This window comes from Astatotilapia calliptera, chromosome 7 (genome assembly GCF_964374335.1).
Source record: "Astatotilapia calliptera chromosome 7, fAstCal68.1, whole genome shotgun sequence".
NCBI lineage: Eukaryota > Metazoa > Chordata > Actinopteri > Cichliformes > Cichlidae > Astatotilapia > Astatotilapia calliptera.
In genome coordinates, this window is record NC_137428.1 from 50,556,312 (window position 1) to 50,574,724 (window position 18,413).

Below are 18,413 nucleotides of genomic sequence, written 5' to 3' on the forward strand. Positions count from 1 at the left end.
GTCTGATTGAAACGAGATGACGGTCAGATCATACTGTTCTTCTTCAGTACCTCCAAGTACTGTTGCGTTGCTCTGCTAACTGGGTCCAACTCCCTTCTGGGAGATCCCACAGGTGACATACGGGCGGAGGCAACATCCAGCTCTGCTGTGGCTGAGGACCAAAGACAGATCACAGTTACATCTACATGCAGGTTCTGGTTCATAAGAGACAATGCCACTGTGCTTTTGTCATCTCTCTAGTTTCACAGCGCTCACCATTGTTTAATTCCTTTGTTATGCTTCTATCCAACTCACTCTGCATCTGAAAAAAGAGAAAGCTGTAGTTAGAAAATAAATATGGTCTTAACATTAAGTATTAAGACATTTTAAGAAGCAGCAGACACATGAATAACATTTTGCACAATGATTCAATATTACAAACATTAAATAGTGGAAAAACACTGCAAGAAAGTCAGTACACGTAAATGAAACACAGCAGAACATGCCAACCATGCAAGCTGCACCTTCAGCCGCAGTCACACAGCTGATCCTCTAACACATAGGTGTCAAACTCTGGCCCGCGGGCCAAATTTGGCCCGCAGCCTAATTACATTTGGCCCGCAAAGCCATACCAAATTACTATTAGAGCTGGCCTACTGGTATTATACAGCTAATATATATATATCGTTTAGTATTAAGCTTTGCTTGTTCCATATTCAGTTTTTCAGCAAAACCTGTTTGAGTCCATAAGAAAAGATTCATTCCTATATCTAGATCTTCAATAAATATTAATGTTAGCCCGCGACTTTGTTCTAGTTTTGAATTTTGGCCCACTGTGTATTTGAGTTTGACACCCCTGCTCTAACATCTCAAAGCTGTTGGAGAGCAAACATTTTCCCCATGGTGGCCACTAACTGTTGTCTGTGCCTGTGTGACTGGTGCTTTAAGTGCAGTGCTGTGTAATAATATTGATATCAATGACACAAAGAGTGAATTATAAATTTAAACAACTCATTTTTGTTAATTAAATGAAGCTTTTTGGCTACTTTTTTGTAGCCAAAAAGCCAAAAGCACATAAAACCTTTAAGGACTCGTATCCATACTTCGTATAAATTAAAAAAAAAAAAAAAAGACTGATGTAGCTTTTGTGACGCCAACCACTGGATTCTCAACATGATTGTTTCTGTTGACATCCTTTTTGCAAAAAACGAATGTGATGAGGAGGGAGGGAACTGAGAAACGGCACGCTATCGCCATCTTGTAGCCTTTAGATAGAATTTAAGGCACTTCTTAATTGGCTTAATTTTTCTGACCCAGAAGCTACATCTTTGTTTTATACTGACCAGGGTTGGATATATGCTGGTAATATTTATGCCTGTCCTACCTCCTCAGAATGCAAATACAATTGTTAGTGTGTTGTTGTGTCAGACAACAAATTGGTACATCTTATAGTGACTGATTATTCATTTGATCATGATCTTTATGATTCTTTGTATCTTAATCGGCTGTTTCTGTCCTTTATCACATGCTTGGAATAAGGTGCTGTATGATAAATACAGATCATTTGGGTTTCAAAGCAAAATATACTCATATAATATTATATGAGTATGAAACAAAGAGCCACATTATCTCTAATCTACTAAACAAATAAAGAGCAAAGAGAAAGTCCACTGAAAGCAAAGACGTTTAAGATGTCTGCTGGCATACTGACTTACTACAGTCACAGCTCACAGGTAAAATTAACCGATTTCTATGATTTTTTTTTTTTTGTAATTTTTTTCTTCACATTTTTGAAACCCCAACACATTTTTATATTTAAGCATTTACCCTGGTAATATTTTTTGTTTTATTATTTTAATGCTATAAAAAATACTTACATTTGACATAACATATTTTATATTAAGGTATTTATAAATACCTTAATTTTCCTTTACCTTTCCAAATAACCCATAACTGGGTAAGGGACAGAGACATTCATGGAGAAATCTCAGTGGATTTGATTTTTTTTTTTTAATCAATTTTCCCTGTGCTGATCCCAAACATTAATGTTTGCTAGGAAAAAGAACCATAGTAATCCCATAAGCAAGATAGAGGAAAACAGTAGCCAACTGGACTGAGCTAAACACATCTACACACCTTATTATGAGTCTGGTTGAAGAGAGGAGAGGTGAGAGACAGACTTTTGAGCTAGAAGCTAAAACAGTGAGAAATAAAAGAAGATTAGATGTAAAGTACTTTAATAGTAGCTAGAGACAGAAATTGTGCAAGAGGAGGAAAAGAACAGAAAAGAGGAGAAAAGAAAAAAAATAAAATAGCTTTAGATCTATAGGAATGTTTTCTCTCAATCTAAAATACTTGAGATAAAACACCTAAACAGCCAGAGATGTTCTCTGCAGTTATGACAACATAACAACACACTAACATGGGAAAAAGCAACATTTCTGAATGCCGGTAGTTACAAAATAACACCATGGATGCCATGACTATGAAAATGAATTGGCTCAATATAGATAACTAGTCTACAGAAAAAAAACAATTCCCTGCAATCGTCATGAGTGAGTGAGCGCGCACATTAATGATTAATGCAGACCTTGGCTAAGTAGTCCTCCACCCTGCTGTTCTGTCCCTCAGCCACAGGGTTGAGGAGAGAGAATCCCAGACCAAGATTCCTGTTGAGGGGCCCAAGTGAGGCTCCATAGTTGGCTGGTGAAGCCAAAGAGCTAAAGTCAAGCGATGGCGCTCCAAGGCTGCCATTTGTGATCAGTGACCTGCTGCGCTCATTGAGCAACTTGGAATTGGCTTCTGCAAGCCGACTGTTGGCCCTGCGGATGGAAAACAACAAATTCAAACTCTCTGCATGATCACACCAGCTGACTGCATCTACTGATTTTATGACATATTCAGCTTTAGACACAAGCACTGATTTTGAAAGTATCACATGGAACATCTGGTAAGATTTTCTGACCTCTCTAATTTAGCAGCCAGAGACTTGCGTAGGTGCAGTTCTTCTGTATATAGTTGGCGGAATCTCTCAAGCTCTGTGCGTGTGGACTCGCGTTGGTTAACGCTCTCCTGCTGGGAAGTGCGGGCCCGGCCCAATTCCCCCTCCAGCTCCCGGATTCGCTGCTCCAGCTGAGAGCGCAGGCTAGCTTCATTGGCAGCTTTAATCTGGTCGAGAGCTTCCTGTGATGCAGCCTGGGACTGGAACAAAAACATAAACAAATATTATAAATCAGATCTCTAGGCCATGTATTTTTACTTTTTTAAATTAAATATTGGATTAAATAATATATATTAAATAATAACTATATCATTCTTTATTTGCATAGAGTTTCACTTTTTATGGAAACTGGATACAATGGACAGGCATATAGTAATCACAGAAACCATGTACATATGTCATTCACACACCAGCTACATTATCATTATCACTCATTCTAATTGTATTATGCTCATTTTTAAAATGTATTTATTTTAAGTTTTTGTATTTGTGTTCCCGTTGTGCATGCTGTAGCTTGGTACCTGGAGGAACAGGTTAACCTGCTCCAGCTTCTGTTGTACTTCTTGCCGAGCCCTTTCCTCTGCATCGCGCCGGTACTGCTCCACGTGGCTCTGCTCAACCTGAGCAGTCTCCATTCGGCGTCTTAGGTCCAGTACCTCTTCCTCCAACTGCCTCTTACTCCTCTCAAGCAAATCATTACTGTGGCTCATGCTCTTCAAGGAAGACACCTGATCCTTGAGCTCCTCGTTCACCTTCTCTAGCTGTCTGCGAAGAGATGCTTCCTTCTCCAACTGCACCTGCAAATCGTCCACCTGAGGATAAAGGAGGCCAATGTTTGACAGCTGATGTATAAAGCTACATGTAGGAGACTGACACTAGAGCCATAGCACGTTCTGTAAGATATTGGGTAATACTGGAAAGGTTTAAATCTGCTGTGTCAGATGGACAAACCCTGTCTTTCATTCGCCCCAAGTGCCCCTCAGTGTGTCTGCCCAGATCCATCCGCATGCTGCTCATAGGAGAGCCAAACTCAGCACCACCAGCGTCTTGATCGCGCACTCTCTTTTTTGCAGTCTTCAATAAGGTTCGCAGCCTTAAATCCATAAACACAAAGTCAATTTCACATAGAGAAATAAAGACAAAGCATTTATCAAAACAAACCAATCCAATGATCTGACCTAAAACTGAAAATGACTGCAAACATCAATTAAAGCATAAACTTCATTAGTAAGTCATTTAAGTTGTGATTTTCTTTTTTAAAATCAGGCCAGTTATCATACAACAAAGTTAAGGTAACTGTATCCCACAAAAAACAGATGTTTAATACAAACTCAAATACAAATCATAAATCATCAGTTAAAGAGAAAGTCTTGTTATAAACATACATTTTGTCTGGGAATTAAAAAAAAGCACATCCTTACTCTGAATACAGACACTGGTGCACCACAGTCACAAAAGCAAGGAAAGGCTGCAATCTACTGGATCCTAGGTGTACCTAAACAGCACAATAAGGCACTGCCAAAGGTAAGGAGGGCACGAGGAGAAAGTTAGGGGTCACCTGTACATTTCTTTTTGAAGCTCCGTGTTTCTTTTTATCTCCTGATCCAGACGAGTATCAACAGCTTTCTTCTGCTCTGCTATTTTCTTGGCTTTCTTCTTTTCGATCTCCATCTGCAACACAAACAACAGCCAGATAACTCACGAGTCCTAGATCTCAGTTTTCATAACATTAGGCTGTGTACAGAGGTGTAAGCTTGCTGGCCTGGCTGTTCAGTTCTCCTTTTTCCTTTTCAAGTTCTGCCAATCGAACTCCCAACTTAGAGCGGCCCTTTAGCTCCTCCTCCCACAAGGCCCGAGAGTCCTGGGCTGTGTGAGAGAGCAAGCTCTGCTTCTGGACCTGAAGAAATAAAAAAGACAAAAAATATATATATCTATTAAACAGGAAATCTGTAGATGGGAGCTCCTGTACGTACGTACGTATATAAAGATTTTAAAAGAGGACTAGAGTAAGAAATTGAAAACAACTGTTTTAATAGTGAGGAAACAGAATATGCCACCAACCTCTCTATTCAGTTGGTCTTCCAAGGTCATCTTACTGCTTTGGAGGTTCGTAACCATGTCCTCCAAGTGACTTCGAACCTACAGAAATGAAAAAAAGCTTCTTAAATGGACACTAATGATGGATTTTGGTTTTATGGTGACACTGTTACACTTTTCTTCATCATTTTGGAAAGGAGAAAACTAAAGGAAGTAACATGCACCATGCAACCCAAGAATACACAGAGTGGAAAACCCCACACACCGAGTAAAGTGAGAACATTTTGCATTAGCATTTGTTTTTCAGACAACAAGAAAAACTCAACAAAACCAAATATATTTCTTCTCTATTTGCTTATTTTTGGATTCCTGGTGTAGCAGGAATCCTCATTAAGCACCAAAAAACTTCATCCAAATACAATCTGATTTCATTACTTATATTATTTTGGAAAGTATAAAATGTGATCCCACACAAGAAAAGCTAAGTCTACATCCACAATACCAACCCCTCCTCCAGGTGAGCAGCCAGATAGCTGGAAAAAGATTGCAAACCTTAAAATACAATAATGATCCACTGCAAAAACTAGTAGATATGGCAAATTATGAACACCCTGTGTGTGTCAGGACTTTGACTACTCACCGCGGCAGCTTCCTGAGCTCCTTTCTGCAGTGCATCAATTTTGTTGGACTGTTGCTTCGCAGCAGCTTCTAGTCTGGCATTCTCAATCTCCAGCCTGACATGACATAAAAGATATGGCTGAAGATGCTTCTATCAGACAGAATTAAATTATAATATATATTTATTTATGTGTGATAAGGTTGGCTTGTTCTATAATACCAACTATGTTATATTTAATGTTTGCATGTGTGATATCTACTGAAAACTCAAATGTATATCTGGATAAGATGTGTTGGTAAGTACCTCTGCACAGCATCCTCCAGCTGTTTGATCGTGGTGTCAGAAGCAGCTGAGGTAGACAGCGCCTCCTGGAGTTTCTGAGCAGCAGTTGAGAGTTCCTTTTCCCTTTCTTCCAAACTGCTCTTCAGGCTGTTAATACGTCTCTCTGCCTGTACATACTCATCCTCACTTTCCTCCAGCTGCATGACAGAAACCGCATCCACATCATCAGCATCACCACACCATTGCCCTATACCCTAAAAATATAGATAATAAACCATCTAATTTAAGTCAAAGTTGAGTTGGCCTCATTTCCCACTAATACCTTTCCTTTGAGTCTGTCCAGGTCTTTGAGCAGCCGAGTCTTCTCTTCCTCCAGGTCATTGCGATAGCGCGTGTTGACCTCCAGAGAGGCTTCGCTCATTGACAACTTTTTGAGTGAGTCGGCGAGTTCCTGCTGCAGCTGCCTCAGACTAGTCTGTGCACGCAGAATTCAGAGAAAGGGAGGTTTTGAAGAGATGCTTTAATTGATATGTGGAAGAAAGGCTAAAAGTGGTTCTGGAGAAGGAGTAAGGTCTTTCTTATTCTCAATCTTACCTCTCTTTCATTCTTGTCTTCCTCCAACTTGTAGACCTGATCGTGGAGATCCACCGCCTTACTGGCGAGCTCCTTATTTCTGTCCTCCAGTAACTGTACCCTCTCTTCACAGTCAGAGCGCAGCTTGGACAAAATGTCACTGAAGCGCTCTTGGGCATCTGTCACAGCACGCTCCTTTGCAGCACCTTTGTTTTGGGCCTCTTCTAGCTGTTGTCTTAGTAACATGGCTTCGCTCTGCGTTTGAACTAGCCGCTCTTGTGTAGCCTCTTGACGTGCTTTGTTACAGCTGACCTCCTCCCTGTGAGTCTGCAGAGCCTTTTCTAGCTCCTTGACACGAGCGACTGCCTGGTCCTTTTCCCGCTGTAGCACTTCCAGCAGTACGCCCTTCTCCGTCAGCTGCATGGTGGTACGATGAACTTCATTTTCCATGCTGTTTGATTGGGACTCTGCCTTGGCCAACTTCTGGGACAGGCTACTGACTTCCTCACGCTGACTGGCTGATTCACCTTTAGGAATAAATGCAAGAGACAAATTCAAAATACCATGTGAGTGAATCCTCTTACTGGTGTAGATTAATTGAAACAGCTGTCTCTAAATAAAACCTGACATATTCATATTCTGCTATTGCAAATGGGTGTGCCATAAGAGTGGTTCACATGGTTCTAGGAACAGAATGAGTCTGACAGAAAGCATAAAATACTTGCCTAGTTGACTAAATGTGTGTTTTTAAAAAAAATCTAATTTATAAAATTCTGTTGCTTGGTGATATTGATGGTCTAACTAACCAGTGAATCTGTCTTTGAGACGCTGAAGTTCCTCTTTCTCCCGGAGCAGAGCCTTCTCAGTTTCTGACTTAGATGCGAGACAAAGCTCGGCATCCTTTACAGCTGCAGCCAGACGAGCACGACTCAATTCAACCTCCTCCTCCAGTTTTTCGCGAATCTGACGTTCGTTTTCCAGACGGGACGTTGTTATTGCCATTTCAGATTTAAGGGTTGTAACCTGGTTTTTGCAGTTGAACACAACTTGGGCCATGGTTTCATTGTTAAGCTGGGATTCCCGTCGTACCTCTTCAAGCTCTTCTTTCAGTATCTCCCTCGCCTCTATAAGATGGCTCTCGTTCAGACTGCTTTGAGTCTGCAAACGCTCAAAGTCTGTCCTCAGGAGGGTGAGCTGCTCCTGTAAGGAAGCGGTCTGCTGCAGTAACTCTCGCTCCCTGTCACTGGCTTCAGTGAGCTGAGATAAGACCTGTGGACGTCAGGATTTCCAAATGTATTAAACATTGAAATTTTTTTAAATCCTTAAGACATTTAAACTAAATTTTCAAAACCTAAAGGCAACAAAAAAAGGTTCTAAAATGATGATTACTTCACTGCTTTTGATCATGTTTCTTTTGTTTTCCTCCTCTATCTCTTGGTTCTTCCTCAGATGGCTGCTCAGAAGATTCTCCTGAAGGGTGCGTGCACTGCGCTCCTGAGCCAGCAGTCTCTGCGTCTCATTGTGGGCCTGTTCAAGCTAGACAGGTGACGTGTCAGACAATAAATAAATACACCAATAATGTAAAATACTGAAAGTCATTATTACATCAACATTAATTTAAAAAAAAAATGTTATTAATTAGTATTAAAAATAATACCATGCCAATTACATAATCATTTGAAAATAAAAGTAGATCTGAAACAAAACTAAAACAAAAGAAATACTAAGAACTACCGCTCACAATTTACCGCCTAAATAAATAATAATATGGTGCAATATGTCATGTTTTGTTTTTTAATTAGATATTTAATACTAATTTTAAAACCTTGTAAGGACAAATTCATGTTTGCTATATCCTGATATGTCAAACCTGAAACAGTGTACTTTTTTTTTCACATGATTGAATTATGGCTTAAACAGTTAATACAATGACAACGGTAGTAAATACAATACAATAATTATAATGAGATAAAAAACACATTTTCACAGTTTTACTTTCACAAAAAAAAAAAAAAGGAATTTAAGAAATGTACCTGTTTCATGTTGTTAACGAGTCTTTTAATCTCTAGCTCAAGGTTCATGTGCACCTTCTGCATTTCCTGAATTTCTTTCTGATGTTCCTCATCCATCCTCCTCATCTTATCGGCAGCAGTACTGTACTTCATGGTGGTGTGGCGGTGATTCTCCTGTTCTTGTTTCAGCTGAAATCTGCACAATGTGTCAGTCATAAAGTTCAAGTCAGCATTATCAAAATAAACAGTAAGAACATTAAAAAGATCGACAAAGCTGTTCATGTTGTTCTATGGTCAAGACTACCTGCTGAAGTTCACCCTTAGCATGTAGTATACAATCTGATCCTGACTTTGAACCCCGCCTGCCTTGTGTGCCTTATACAATTCAATTGTGGTACAATATTGCCTCAACACCAGTTTTTGTTTTGTTTTTGTTTTGTTATTGTGCTTGTTTGTTTTTTTTACTTTACATTGGACGTTTATGAAAGTTTATTAAAATGCTTCTTTACATGCCAATGAAGGTGATTTATATTTTTCTGTAGGTGATTATCTGGATGGAAAAAGGTGTGTATGTGGGGGGGTTTGTTTCCCTGTCAGCAACCCCATGAGCTGAGATGGCACTGACTAGGACTGGGTATCCTTACTGATTTCTAGAATCGATTCGATTCTGATTCACAAGGTCCCGATTCAGTCCACGATTCGATTCAACTTTGCCTCAGACAGTCTTATCAGAAGTCATTTAAATTAATTAATTAATTAAAAAAACAACTGCGGCTGACAGCGCTGTAAACAACAGTAGACTGGTGGGTAAAAAGCAAGCGAATAATGCAGAAAACAAAAATTTGAGATGGTAAACTGTTCTTAAATTACACAGAGAGAGAAAGAGCTGTGCCAAAACAGCAAAAGTAAGAGGGAACTGATGACGATGTTTACGTGAAGCGAAATGTGAAGCGTAGTTTTGCTTCTTTTGCTGCTGGTTCAGTGAATTTTAGTTGGAGAGCGACAAAACCTGCAGCATCAGAATCTGTCAGATGTCGGCGTCCAGCACCGACGGCATGTCTGTGTACGGGGCGTCCCGTCAGGTGAGAAAGCTGACATCTCACTGGTTTTGATGCGTTGGGTGCGCGCTTTGTATCTTTTTGCAGATTCTGTTTTCCTGCTCTCATTTACTGTTTCAGCTGTTTGGTGGTTGTTGACATAGTTTTGTGAGGTTTAACCTGAGAGTCTGAGTGTCGGGGAAAATACATTTATATTTAAAAAAGATTCAGATTTAATGAATTGATATCGCATTATTTAAGCTAAAATCGATTTTAAATCAGAAAATCGATTATCAAAACCCACCCCTAGCACTGACCAATTAATTGAGTCTAAATTTATTCTGAAAAGCTAAAAGGGGCAAAACAGTAGATAGGAAGCTGTAAAGCAATGGCTACAGAGTGCTCCAGTTTTTTGAAAATAAATAAAATAAAATAAAATAAATGGACTTATTTATTACTTGAGATTTGTAACTTCAGTCTGTAATTCCAACTGCACCCGCTCCATGGCAGACTTGGCATCTTTAATGCCCTCCAAAGAGCTCTTCAAGTCTCGTCTCTCAGTTTCCAGCAGGACCACTTTATCAGTCAAGTACTTATGCCGATCCTTTCCCTTTTTGATGGAGCGCTCATATTCATGGAAAATGTTCTGCAGCTTCACTACACATGTTGAGTCTGTGACACACAGCAGATGGAGGCTGGATGGGAGTTTCATTATGTTCACGGCACACAGAAGGTCTTGCTTTCAAAGGTAGGTTACATATAAACAACTTGTGTCACAAACTCCTAAAAAGCAAGACTTATTAGTTAACTTATGTGTGGAAAAAGGTGAATCGGTACCCAAAGTTGCTGAGTCCAGTTTCTTAATGAGGAGGGAGGCGTGACTGTAGCCTGTAGTGGGTGAATCAGCATCATCTGTGGCTGTGTCTGAGGACTGAGTGAGTTCATCAAAATCTTCTGCCATTCCCAACTCTTCACGGTCCTGAATATCAAAACAATAAGTAACATTAACATTACTCATTTTCTGTTCACTGTGTTCAAACTTTCATTTCAAGGTATGAACTGGTGTCTTACCTTATCGTTCTTTGGTCCACTGGCTGCCAAACTGAGCGAAGCAACGCAAAGAAGAAGAAAATCATGTCATTCAGAAAAATAATGTGGATGTTCCTTAATTCTGAGACAAGTTATTGGAAGTGTATTTGGTATAATGCAGTATACGATCCAGTAATAGGAAGGTAGCAGTTAGTTTAAAGAGTGAAAAGAATAAAGAACAAATGCATGCTAATCATCAGCAAGATCCAACATTGTAAAGCTTTGCTCAGACTTAAGGCAAAATGTTTGTCACCTGGGTTTTTTTTTTATTCAAGCAAATTTTACCACTTCAGTGATACAAAATTATCTGGGTTTATTTCTAACAAATCATTAATGCTCAAACATGATCTTATAACGTGCCTAAAAAAATAACGTGCCTCTCCTTTTTATTTTTAGGTTTCTTGTATAAAATGTACAAATATACAAGGTTTATTATATTAAGTAGTGCAAGTTTTACAAAAACTATCCAAAGAATCTTCAGTTTCTGCACCTAGACTGAATATTTGACATATCACACCTATTCAATACTTTCCTCTGGCTATATACAGATTTGTGCTCCGTGTATAATTTATTTTGCGTTCAGTCTGAACATACCTTACGGGTTAGTGACAGAGAGGTAGAACTGATACATATGAGGGCATACTGTATATATACCTTCCTTCATCATCCGACACTTCACTTAAAGTGCCATCGTCAAACACACAGAGAGGATCTCCATTAATATGTGTGTTGGTCTGAGGGGCTCTGCTGCCCCGGGCCCCTCGGACCAACTCTGACTGTAAAGTCTCCACTACAGCTTGCTTCTCTTGTTTGTTGCTAATGCAGGTTAGCTGGACTGGGAGATGCAATTGCACTGGAGCCCTGTTGGTGCTACAGAGAGCAATAAATCTGATAATCAGCGACATGTGGCTTTTTAAATGCAACAATGTATCAATTTTTAATGGAAAAGAAAAGAAAAAAAACCTTTGAGACATCACAAAACAAAAACAACTTAAAACTGGACTCTCTCTGCTAAAAGAAAAAAAAAAAAAAATCAAAAGCCCAACATCTGATTAGAGGATTGTGCACGTATTGCTTTGAAATAAAGGGAGCAATCGTTAACATCTACTGACGATAACTGTGAATCTACAAAGCAAAACTGCACATACCTCATGGCGGCCTCGGGCTGCTGCTCCTGGTCAAGTGCTTCAGCTTGATTTGACATGCATCCTAAGCTGGTCTCAGGTTTCCCCATACCAGTTTCCTCCAATGCTATTCCACTAGTAACCTGGGAAGTACTTGATTTTTGTACCTCAACCTCAATTTCTGTTCTCCCTTCTCCAATCTGAGGGAAAAAGAAAATATTTGATAGCTGGCCTTTAGACATTTACTCTAACTGTAACAGGTTTGGTCCAGCCTTTTAAGATGCATTTTGGAGTTGGTACTTGTTCACTTTGTCATACATAATTTAGTGCCACCCTTCCCTTTGGAGACCTAACACCTTTAATGTAATTATAAGGACATATTTTCCATGCACTGCAATGCTTGGAAACTAAAATGAGAAAATGTCATCAACTTTAAATAAAGAGTTAAAGTTCGTATCAGTTTCCACAGAAAAACAGCAAATAACTCAAAAGGCTGACCAAAATACAATCCTCATACCTCTTAATAAAGACAAGCACAAAGAAAAACTGAAGCATTGCATGCATAAAAAGACAATAAACAACAACACATTTATATCATCACTATGGTGATTCTTTTTAGAGCCAAGAATGCCTCTATTTATTCAAACCTCATACAAAACCTAAAAACAGAGAATTCATACAACACCGATGTAACAATACATGCAAAACTCATGCAAAGCAGAAAGCTAGACATGACAAAAGAAAACACAAGACTGCCCTTTGTGTAATGTCAAAGTGCAATCAAGAAGGACAATCGACAAAATGGTACCAGATGGGTGGGTGTACTGAAAATGAATTTCTTCAATTCTACCTTTTTTAAGGTGTGTTAAAGACACAAATATTCATTGAGAAACATGCAACCTCACTTCTACTTGAAATGAGATCTACAGACAACATATATGACATGGAAAATCTTACAGCCCCCCCAAACACATACGCACACACACCTACGATGAACGGCCACTTTGAGCCCTTGGAAACAGGTGAGTAAAAGAAGGAAATGAAGTATATGAATGACATGAGAAAAAGAGAAAGCGAGGCAGACAAAAGGAACTACGCATGGAGCGGCCATCCTCTACCTCTTTCTGAAGTTGGGCTTTTTCTTTCTCCATATCGAGGAAGACAACCTTCAGCATCCCTACCTCAAGTTTAAACTTTTCCACGTCCTCTTCCAACTCTTCACCAGAAACACCGGGAACAGGTGCTGAACGTCTGAAGGGAGGCTGACTTATACCAAATTCGTTGAGATCGTCTTCTGAACTTGCAGTATTCTCCTCAGTTTGACGTAAATCAGCACGGCTTGTGACGGTCCCATCACAAGCTGGTTGCTCCTTCATCCTGTCCTCGCATAAGGAGTTTACATTCGATTCAGCTGCAGAGTCCTCTGGTCCAGACTCTCTCTGCTCAGCTATGGTGATAAGGGGAGTGCTTCTTGCTCTCGCAGTAGGACGCTCAATGACTTCCCCATCTTCTTCATCACTTGAATCTTCTTCTGCAGAGGTGGAGCCAGCTGTGGCCTGTTCTTCTCTGATGTCATGTCTTGATTTAAACAGTTCTCCAAACTTTTCTTTTAATTCACCAGCGACACTCTTGAAGGTGGACTTTACCTCTCTTTTCTCCACCTCTACCCAGAGCTTCTCATAACGTTTTTCCCATGGCACGCCACCGCTTTCTCCAGCACTGCACTGATCTCTAAACTCGTTATCCTTTTTTCTATTGTCAGATTTATTTAGATCTAACTCACTTCTATCTACTGCATCATCTTTCTCCTTTGATGGCATGAGTGGACATAAAACAAAGAACAGACAAGACAAAAATGCAAAAACCGAGACTTGATAAAATATTCGAGAAAATATTCAGGCAACAGTGCATTCTCATTCTTCTTCCTATATTTTCATCATAGAAAATACTCATGTTTACAGGATTATTAAATAACATACTTGATATCTTGACTGACCTTTTTCTTTTTAGACTCTAAAACTGAAATAAGTGATTTCTGGCATGGTAAACATGCCAGTAGTAAACACAGTAAAGCTGTCAGGAAACCATATGCAGTCAAATAGAATCAGCAGCTCAAATCAGGATGTCAGACATAATAATGTGTGTGCCACCTGCAAGCTTGAAAGAGGCAGTGGTCTTTCTTTAGAGTATAGGATAAATTCCATTTTTGGGGTTGTGTCATTTTATTTGTCCATGATAATTCCAGTATGTTTTTATGTGATATAAAAATGTCATTTTGCATATCATTGCAATAGCATCATACATTTATGTTCCCTAGTGTAGCTATAGAGAAACAGCTGCATGTGGGAGACACTTCAACAACCTCTGAAAAAACATAGCACTTATACTTTTTTAAATTGCTGCTGCTAAATGTAGAAACAACTTGTTTTTCAACATGAGGCAAAAACGCACCACAGATACCAGCAGCTGATGGAGTGTAAACAAAGACTCCAGCAAGTACTGATAGAGAACTCAGTAGATACACTCCATGTGGCAAGAGGCAAATTGATTGAAATGCCAGATGTGGTTACATGGAGGAAATTGAGGGCTTTAAGCAGCTGCTTAAAAAATTTGACCCAAAATGTGACAATACTGAGCAGCTCCTGATGAGGTACAAGGTAATACAAGTTTTTTTGTACTTTTACCCAACATGTCCAGGGAAAACACTACCTAGACTACTTTTGTACATTACATTTATGCTGTGTCACTGGATATGATACTGTGTCACTATAACGCTGTTGCAGCTGGCAACTTCATTCAACAGATCCACAGTGTTATCCACAGTTAAAAAATAAATAAAAAATAAAATAAAATAAAAAGAATGGAAAATGCTCTTTATTGACTTACACTTATAAATGCTGCAAACATCAATAAAACATTAATTTTGGTTTAAAAAATATTTAGATTTTTCTTGAAATATCATGATGTAATTTTGAGGTTAATTTGAGGCCAGCCCAATGGTGTTAACATATTTATTTTGTCTACCAGAATTACAAATGATCTAATGATGAAGCAATGTCATAAATATGTGTGAACAAATTTACCAGAACATATCATTTTGCGCCGTTTATTCCTTTGATTAGGAATGCCTTGGTACGTTTTATTTTCCATGTCTGAAACAAAAATAATCAATCATTAGTAGGGATGGCCATTTTACCACTATTTCTCACCTTTTGTTGCTGCTCTTCAAATTCTGTGATGATTTCACTGTCTTTCTCCATCAGTGAGGGGTCAGCAGACCCTAATAAAGAAACAGAGACATCAGACAAAGCAAAGGCCACAAGTTCATAAAAAGGTAACGCTAAAAAGACCAAAGAACCTTACTTGGTTTAACCGTTGTTTGAGGCTCAGCCATATTTTGTAGTGGATTGTCATTTTCAGCTGTTTCGCGAGATGTTATGTTTTCGGTTTCCCAATCAGATTCTGAATTAGAACGAATAAAAGAGGAAAACCGCCAAGAATAGGTTAGGAATATATCTTTTTTAATCATTATTATTCATGTGAATAATAAAGATGACAATAATAATCATCATAATAATAACAACAACAAGTCAATGTTTAAGAAAGAACATCAAAGTTCTTGCTATGCATTACCTTCTTCACTCTCTAGTTTCTGAGGGACCGTCTTCCGCGTACGAGGTTGGGGCTTAGGAACAGCTTGAGAGGGTGTTCTGGGCAGTCTCTCGTCTGGGCTGATGCCCTTCTGATGCGTCAGTGCTGCTGTGGCAACATCATCTTTGTCCTGGTCCTTATCAGATGAACTGGAGCACTCTGGAATTTTCTCAACTACAGGGGACGCAACCCCGTGACCACACTGGGCTCCCATACTGGCAGTACTGGCTGAATCCCAGTCCGATGCATCTGTCAAATTAATGCAGGAAGCTTTATATCAGTTCAACCAAATGAGCCTAATCTGTTGCTGAAGACTAGAGTTTACAGTGGGAGAACACTGATGCACAGCAATGGAAAAGATCAGAGGTGGGCTGTTACACTACCAAACTACTACTGGGGTCTCAGGGAAGAAATCACAGCTACAAAACTGTTAGTTTCTTAATTTATCTTTACTGACCTGCTTTTTGAGCTTAAAAAGGTTTAATGAGAAAAATAAAAGATAGAAAACTCAGTATTAAACACAAGCCTAAAAAAAAAAAAGTTTCTGATGGTGTGCAGCACAACTGCAGGCAGCATATATGTAATGATGCAAATGGTTACAGATTTGGTGGGACAAGGTTTTTTGATGCTATGCTTGAGTTATATGGTTCTCTCAGATAGAGATGGGAGAAAAAGGAGAGAGCCTGGAGTGAGAAAAGGGAGCAAAATCTTAGGAATTGATGCAAGAATGTTCTAAAAATGTGTTACTGCAACTTGAGTCCAGTTATTGCTTTTATGATCCATGGAACCTTTGCTTTCCATATTACACTATTTCGTTTTCAGCAAACTCTACAATGTATAATCTAAAAATCCTTGTTACAGCTTACCTTCCAGATCATCAACATCACCCAGATCAAGCTCTTCCATTAAATCTAGAAAAGCGGAGCAAAGCATGGTGTTAAAAATCAAAAAGGTTTTCACAGTAACAAATTATTTCATTTGATTTTGAATAAATTCACCTGTCTTTCGGCTGACATCGCCTTCAGGCTTCCTCAAAACATTAGGTGGTACCCACTTTGCCCTCTCGGTCTAGTACAAAGGGAAAATATTATTATTTTACTTAACTGAATTACAGATAATATTATTTTTTATAAAATAAAATGCTTAACCTACCTCTTTCTGTACTTTATTGTACTGATCGGCAGGTTCACCTTCAAGATTGTCATTACTGCTGCTGGCAACTGTAAGAGGCAAGATGACTTACTTACATTTGCCAAAACACAACGTCTATGAAAAATCAAACAACATTGATGAAGCTGGATGAGTTTTCCAGAACTCTGTAAAAAGCATTCCCATGCAAATGAGCTCATTGTTAATTAGTATGAACACACATGCTTAGCCTTTAGAAAAGCATTTCAACTCCCAGCAGTGTTTCATTGGGTAACAAGTTCAGCATCAGCCAATATGAATAACATTTAAGCCAAAATCTTGTGGAAAACAAGCAAGCTTAGTGCAACCCTGGGGGCCACTTAATCTGGCAAAATAAGGTTTATGGACAGCAGGCAGGATGAAGTACAGTATACTGCATGCATTCTATTATTGTGATCATGAGGTGAAGTTCAGGCCTCTGGTATGGTTTGCATGCTGATCCTCTGACCTATAAATCAAGATATTCATACCCCCTCCCTGGCTGACTCTTGGCCTGCCTACACTCCTCCGAGGCTCTAGCACTGCCATCTTATTGCCTCTATCCCCTCTTACAAATGAGGGAACATATAACAAGTCTACAAAAGAAACGTAAAAAAAAAAAAAATGTTGGAGGCTTTTTGATTGACACAAGTTATATTGCACTGCACATTCCACATCATGTTAAAGCTTGAACCAGAACTGACAGAGAAAATGTACAAAGTAAAGAACACTTTTCTATACTTACGATCAAATAAAGTCTCACTGTTTCTGCAGCATGAAATGGTGCTTGGAATGATATGAAAAAAAAAAATCCAAAACAAATAAAGGAATTTACAAAGTAGACTTACTCATTTTAATCTCTTCTTTCTCTCCTTCATTCTGACTATTTAATCCTCGTTTCTGCTCGTCAACATTCAGGTTTTCTGAGTGGGACTGAAAATTGCGGCTGGTCTGTGAGAATCAGGTTGGCAAACATTGGATCCTGCATGTCATTTAAAACTTTATCTTTACTGTACCTCAGAGCTCCATGAACTCTGGTCATCCTCACCCCCCTCTAGACCCAGCTCAGACAGGAAATCTGTTTAAAACATTAAGAGTGATGGTTAGCAACAGGACGAAAAAAGTCTTTTAAGTGCAGCTTATTTCATTTCCTAGGTCTAGTAATTACAGCTATAGTTTAAGTGTTGTTTTGTTTGTCCACAAAATTATACAAAACAAATTTACTAGGCTGATTATTTAAGGTAAGCTTTGTGAAGAAGTGGAGCATTGCTAAACAAATAACTCACTAAATGATGGCAAAAATTTTCTTTAAAACTGCAATGTGGAAGGGTTTTTGTTTTTCCATGCATCCTTTATTCAGCCAGGAATGAGATACAAGATTTTTAGCCTCTCATAATAACATGAATCTCATGAGACAATACTGGAAATGCGTGCTGTACCAAAGTAAAGCAAATCAAGTACACCTTAAATTAGCACCTGACCATTTGTCAATTACAGCTTTTTGCTGCACCGCACAGCATAAAGTTTCTTCAACAAGGAACAGTATGTTAAAACACTGCAAATTTCTAATGTCTGACACAGTAGAAGCTGAAGATCATCATCTGTTGTTTAGAAACACATTGAATTTAGCACAACATTATAACCAAGATGAAATCATACGCAAAGAGTGCTCACTTGTGTCTGTGCTGCAAAGCAACAGAAGTAACTCATTCAGCCACCTGAACACGCACCACTAACTCTAGCATGACTAATACATGAAGGCCAAGGAAAAGAATGCAATGGCTGCTGACGTGAATCTCCCAACACCAACTCAGAGGTCGTCAACAAAGTGAGCCTGTGCAA

The 18,413-nt window shown here is 39.0% G+C and overlaps 1 protein-coding gene across 10 annotated transcripts in view; it reads right to left on the bottom strand.

Annotated features, from left to right (window-relative positions):
* Positions 1-18,413, bottom strand: part of ankrd26 (ankyrin repeat domain 26) — a 29,712-nt gene that overhangs the window by 612 nt on the left and 10,687 nt on the right. For 4 of the 10 annotated variants that reach the window (XM_080304602.1, XM_026175277.2, XM_080304601.1 and 1 more), the window contains 32 exons: positions 17,588-17,649; positions 17,420-17,504; positions 17,063-17,167; positions 16,557-16,624; positions 16,403-16,472; positions 16,271-16,315; positions 15,387-15,653; positions 15,117-15,215; positions 14,963-15,033; positions 12,935-13,561; positions 11,778-11,953; positions 11,284-11,499; positions 10,612-10,642; positions 10,378-10,519; positions 9,999-10,212; positions 8,525-8,699; positions 7,881-8,027; positions 7,298-7,760; positions 6,513-7,018; positions 6,241-6,393; positions 5,940-6,115; positions 5,658-5,751; positions 5,524-5,550; positions 5,042-5,119; positions 4,743-4,877; positions 4,539-4,651; positions 3,932-4,073; positions 3,502-3,792; positions 2,945-3,180; positions 2,570-2,801; positions 256-301; positions 1-151 (listed from right to left, as the gene is read on the bottom strand). The exon at positions 1-151 is cut by the window's left edge and continues 612 nt beyond it. In XM_080304602.1, coding sequence (XP_080160728.1) covers positions 24-151; positions 256-301; positions 2,570-2,801; positions 2,945-3,180; positions 3,502-3,792; positions 3,932-4,073; positions 4,539-4,651; positions 4,743-4,877; positions 5,042-5,119; positions 5,524-5,550; positions 5,658-5,751; positions 5,940-6,115; positions 6,241-6,393; positions 6,513-7,018; positions 7,298-7,760; positions 7,881-8,027; positions 8,525-8,699; positions 9,999-10,212; positions 10,378-10,519; positions 10,612-10,642; positions 11,284-11,499; positions 11,778-11,953; positions 12,935-13,561; positions 14,963-15,033; positions 15,117-15,215; positions 15,387-15,653; positions 16,271-16,315; positions 16,403-16,472; positions 16,557-16,624; positions 17,063-17,167; positions 17,420-17,504; positions 17,588-17,649 — 5,420 coding nt within the window. In that variant the 3' untranslated portion in view covers positions 1-23. Of the gene's footprint in view, positions 152-255; positions 302-2,115; positions 2,174-2,569; positions 2,802-2,944; positions 3,181-3,501; positions 3,793-3,931; positions 4,074-4,538; positions 4,652-4,742; positions 4,878-5,041; positions 5,120-5,523; positions 5,551-5,657; positions 5,752-5,939; positions 6,116-6,240; positions 6,394-6,512; positions 7,019-7,297; positions 7,761-7,880; positions 8,028-8,524; positions 8,700-9,998; positions 10,213-10,377; positions 10,520-10,611; positions 10,643-11,283; positions 11,500-11,777; positions 11,954-12,934; positions 13,562-14,962; positions 15,034-15,116; positions 15,216-15,386; positions 15,654-16,270; positions 16,316-16,402; positions 16,473-16,556; positions 16,625-17,062; positions 17,168-17,419; positions 17,505-17,587; positions 17,650-18,413 lie in introns of all 10 variants that reach the window. The other 6 variants (XR_013910578.1, XM_080304595.1, XM_080304597.1 and 3 more) reach the window with 6 other exon arrangements.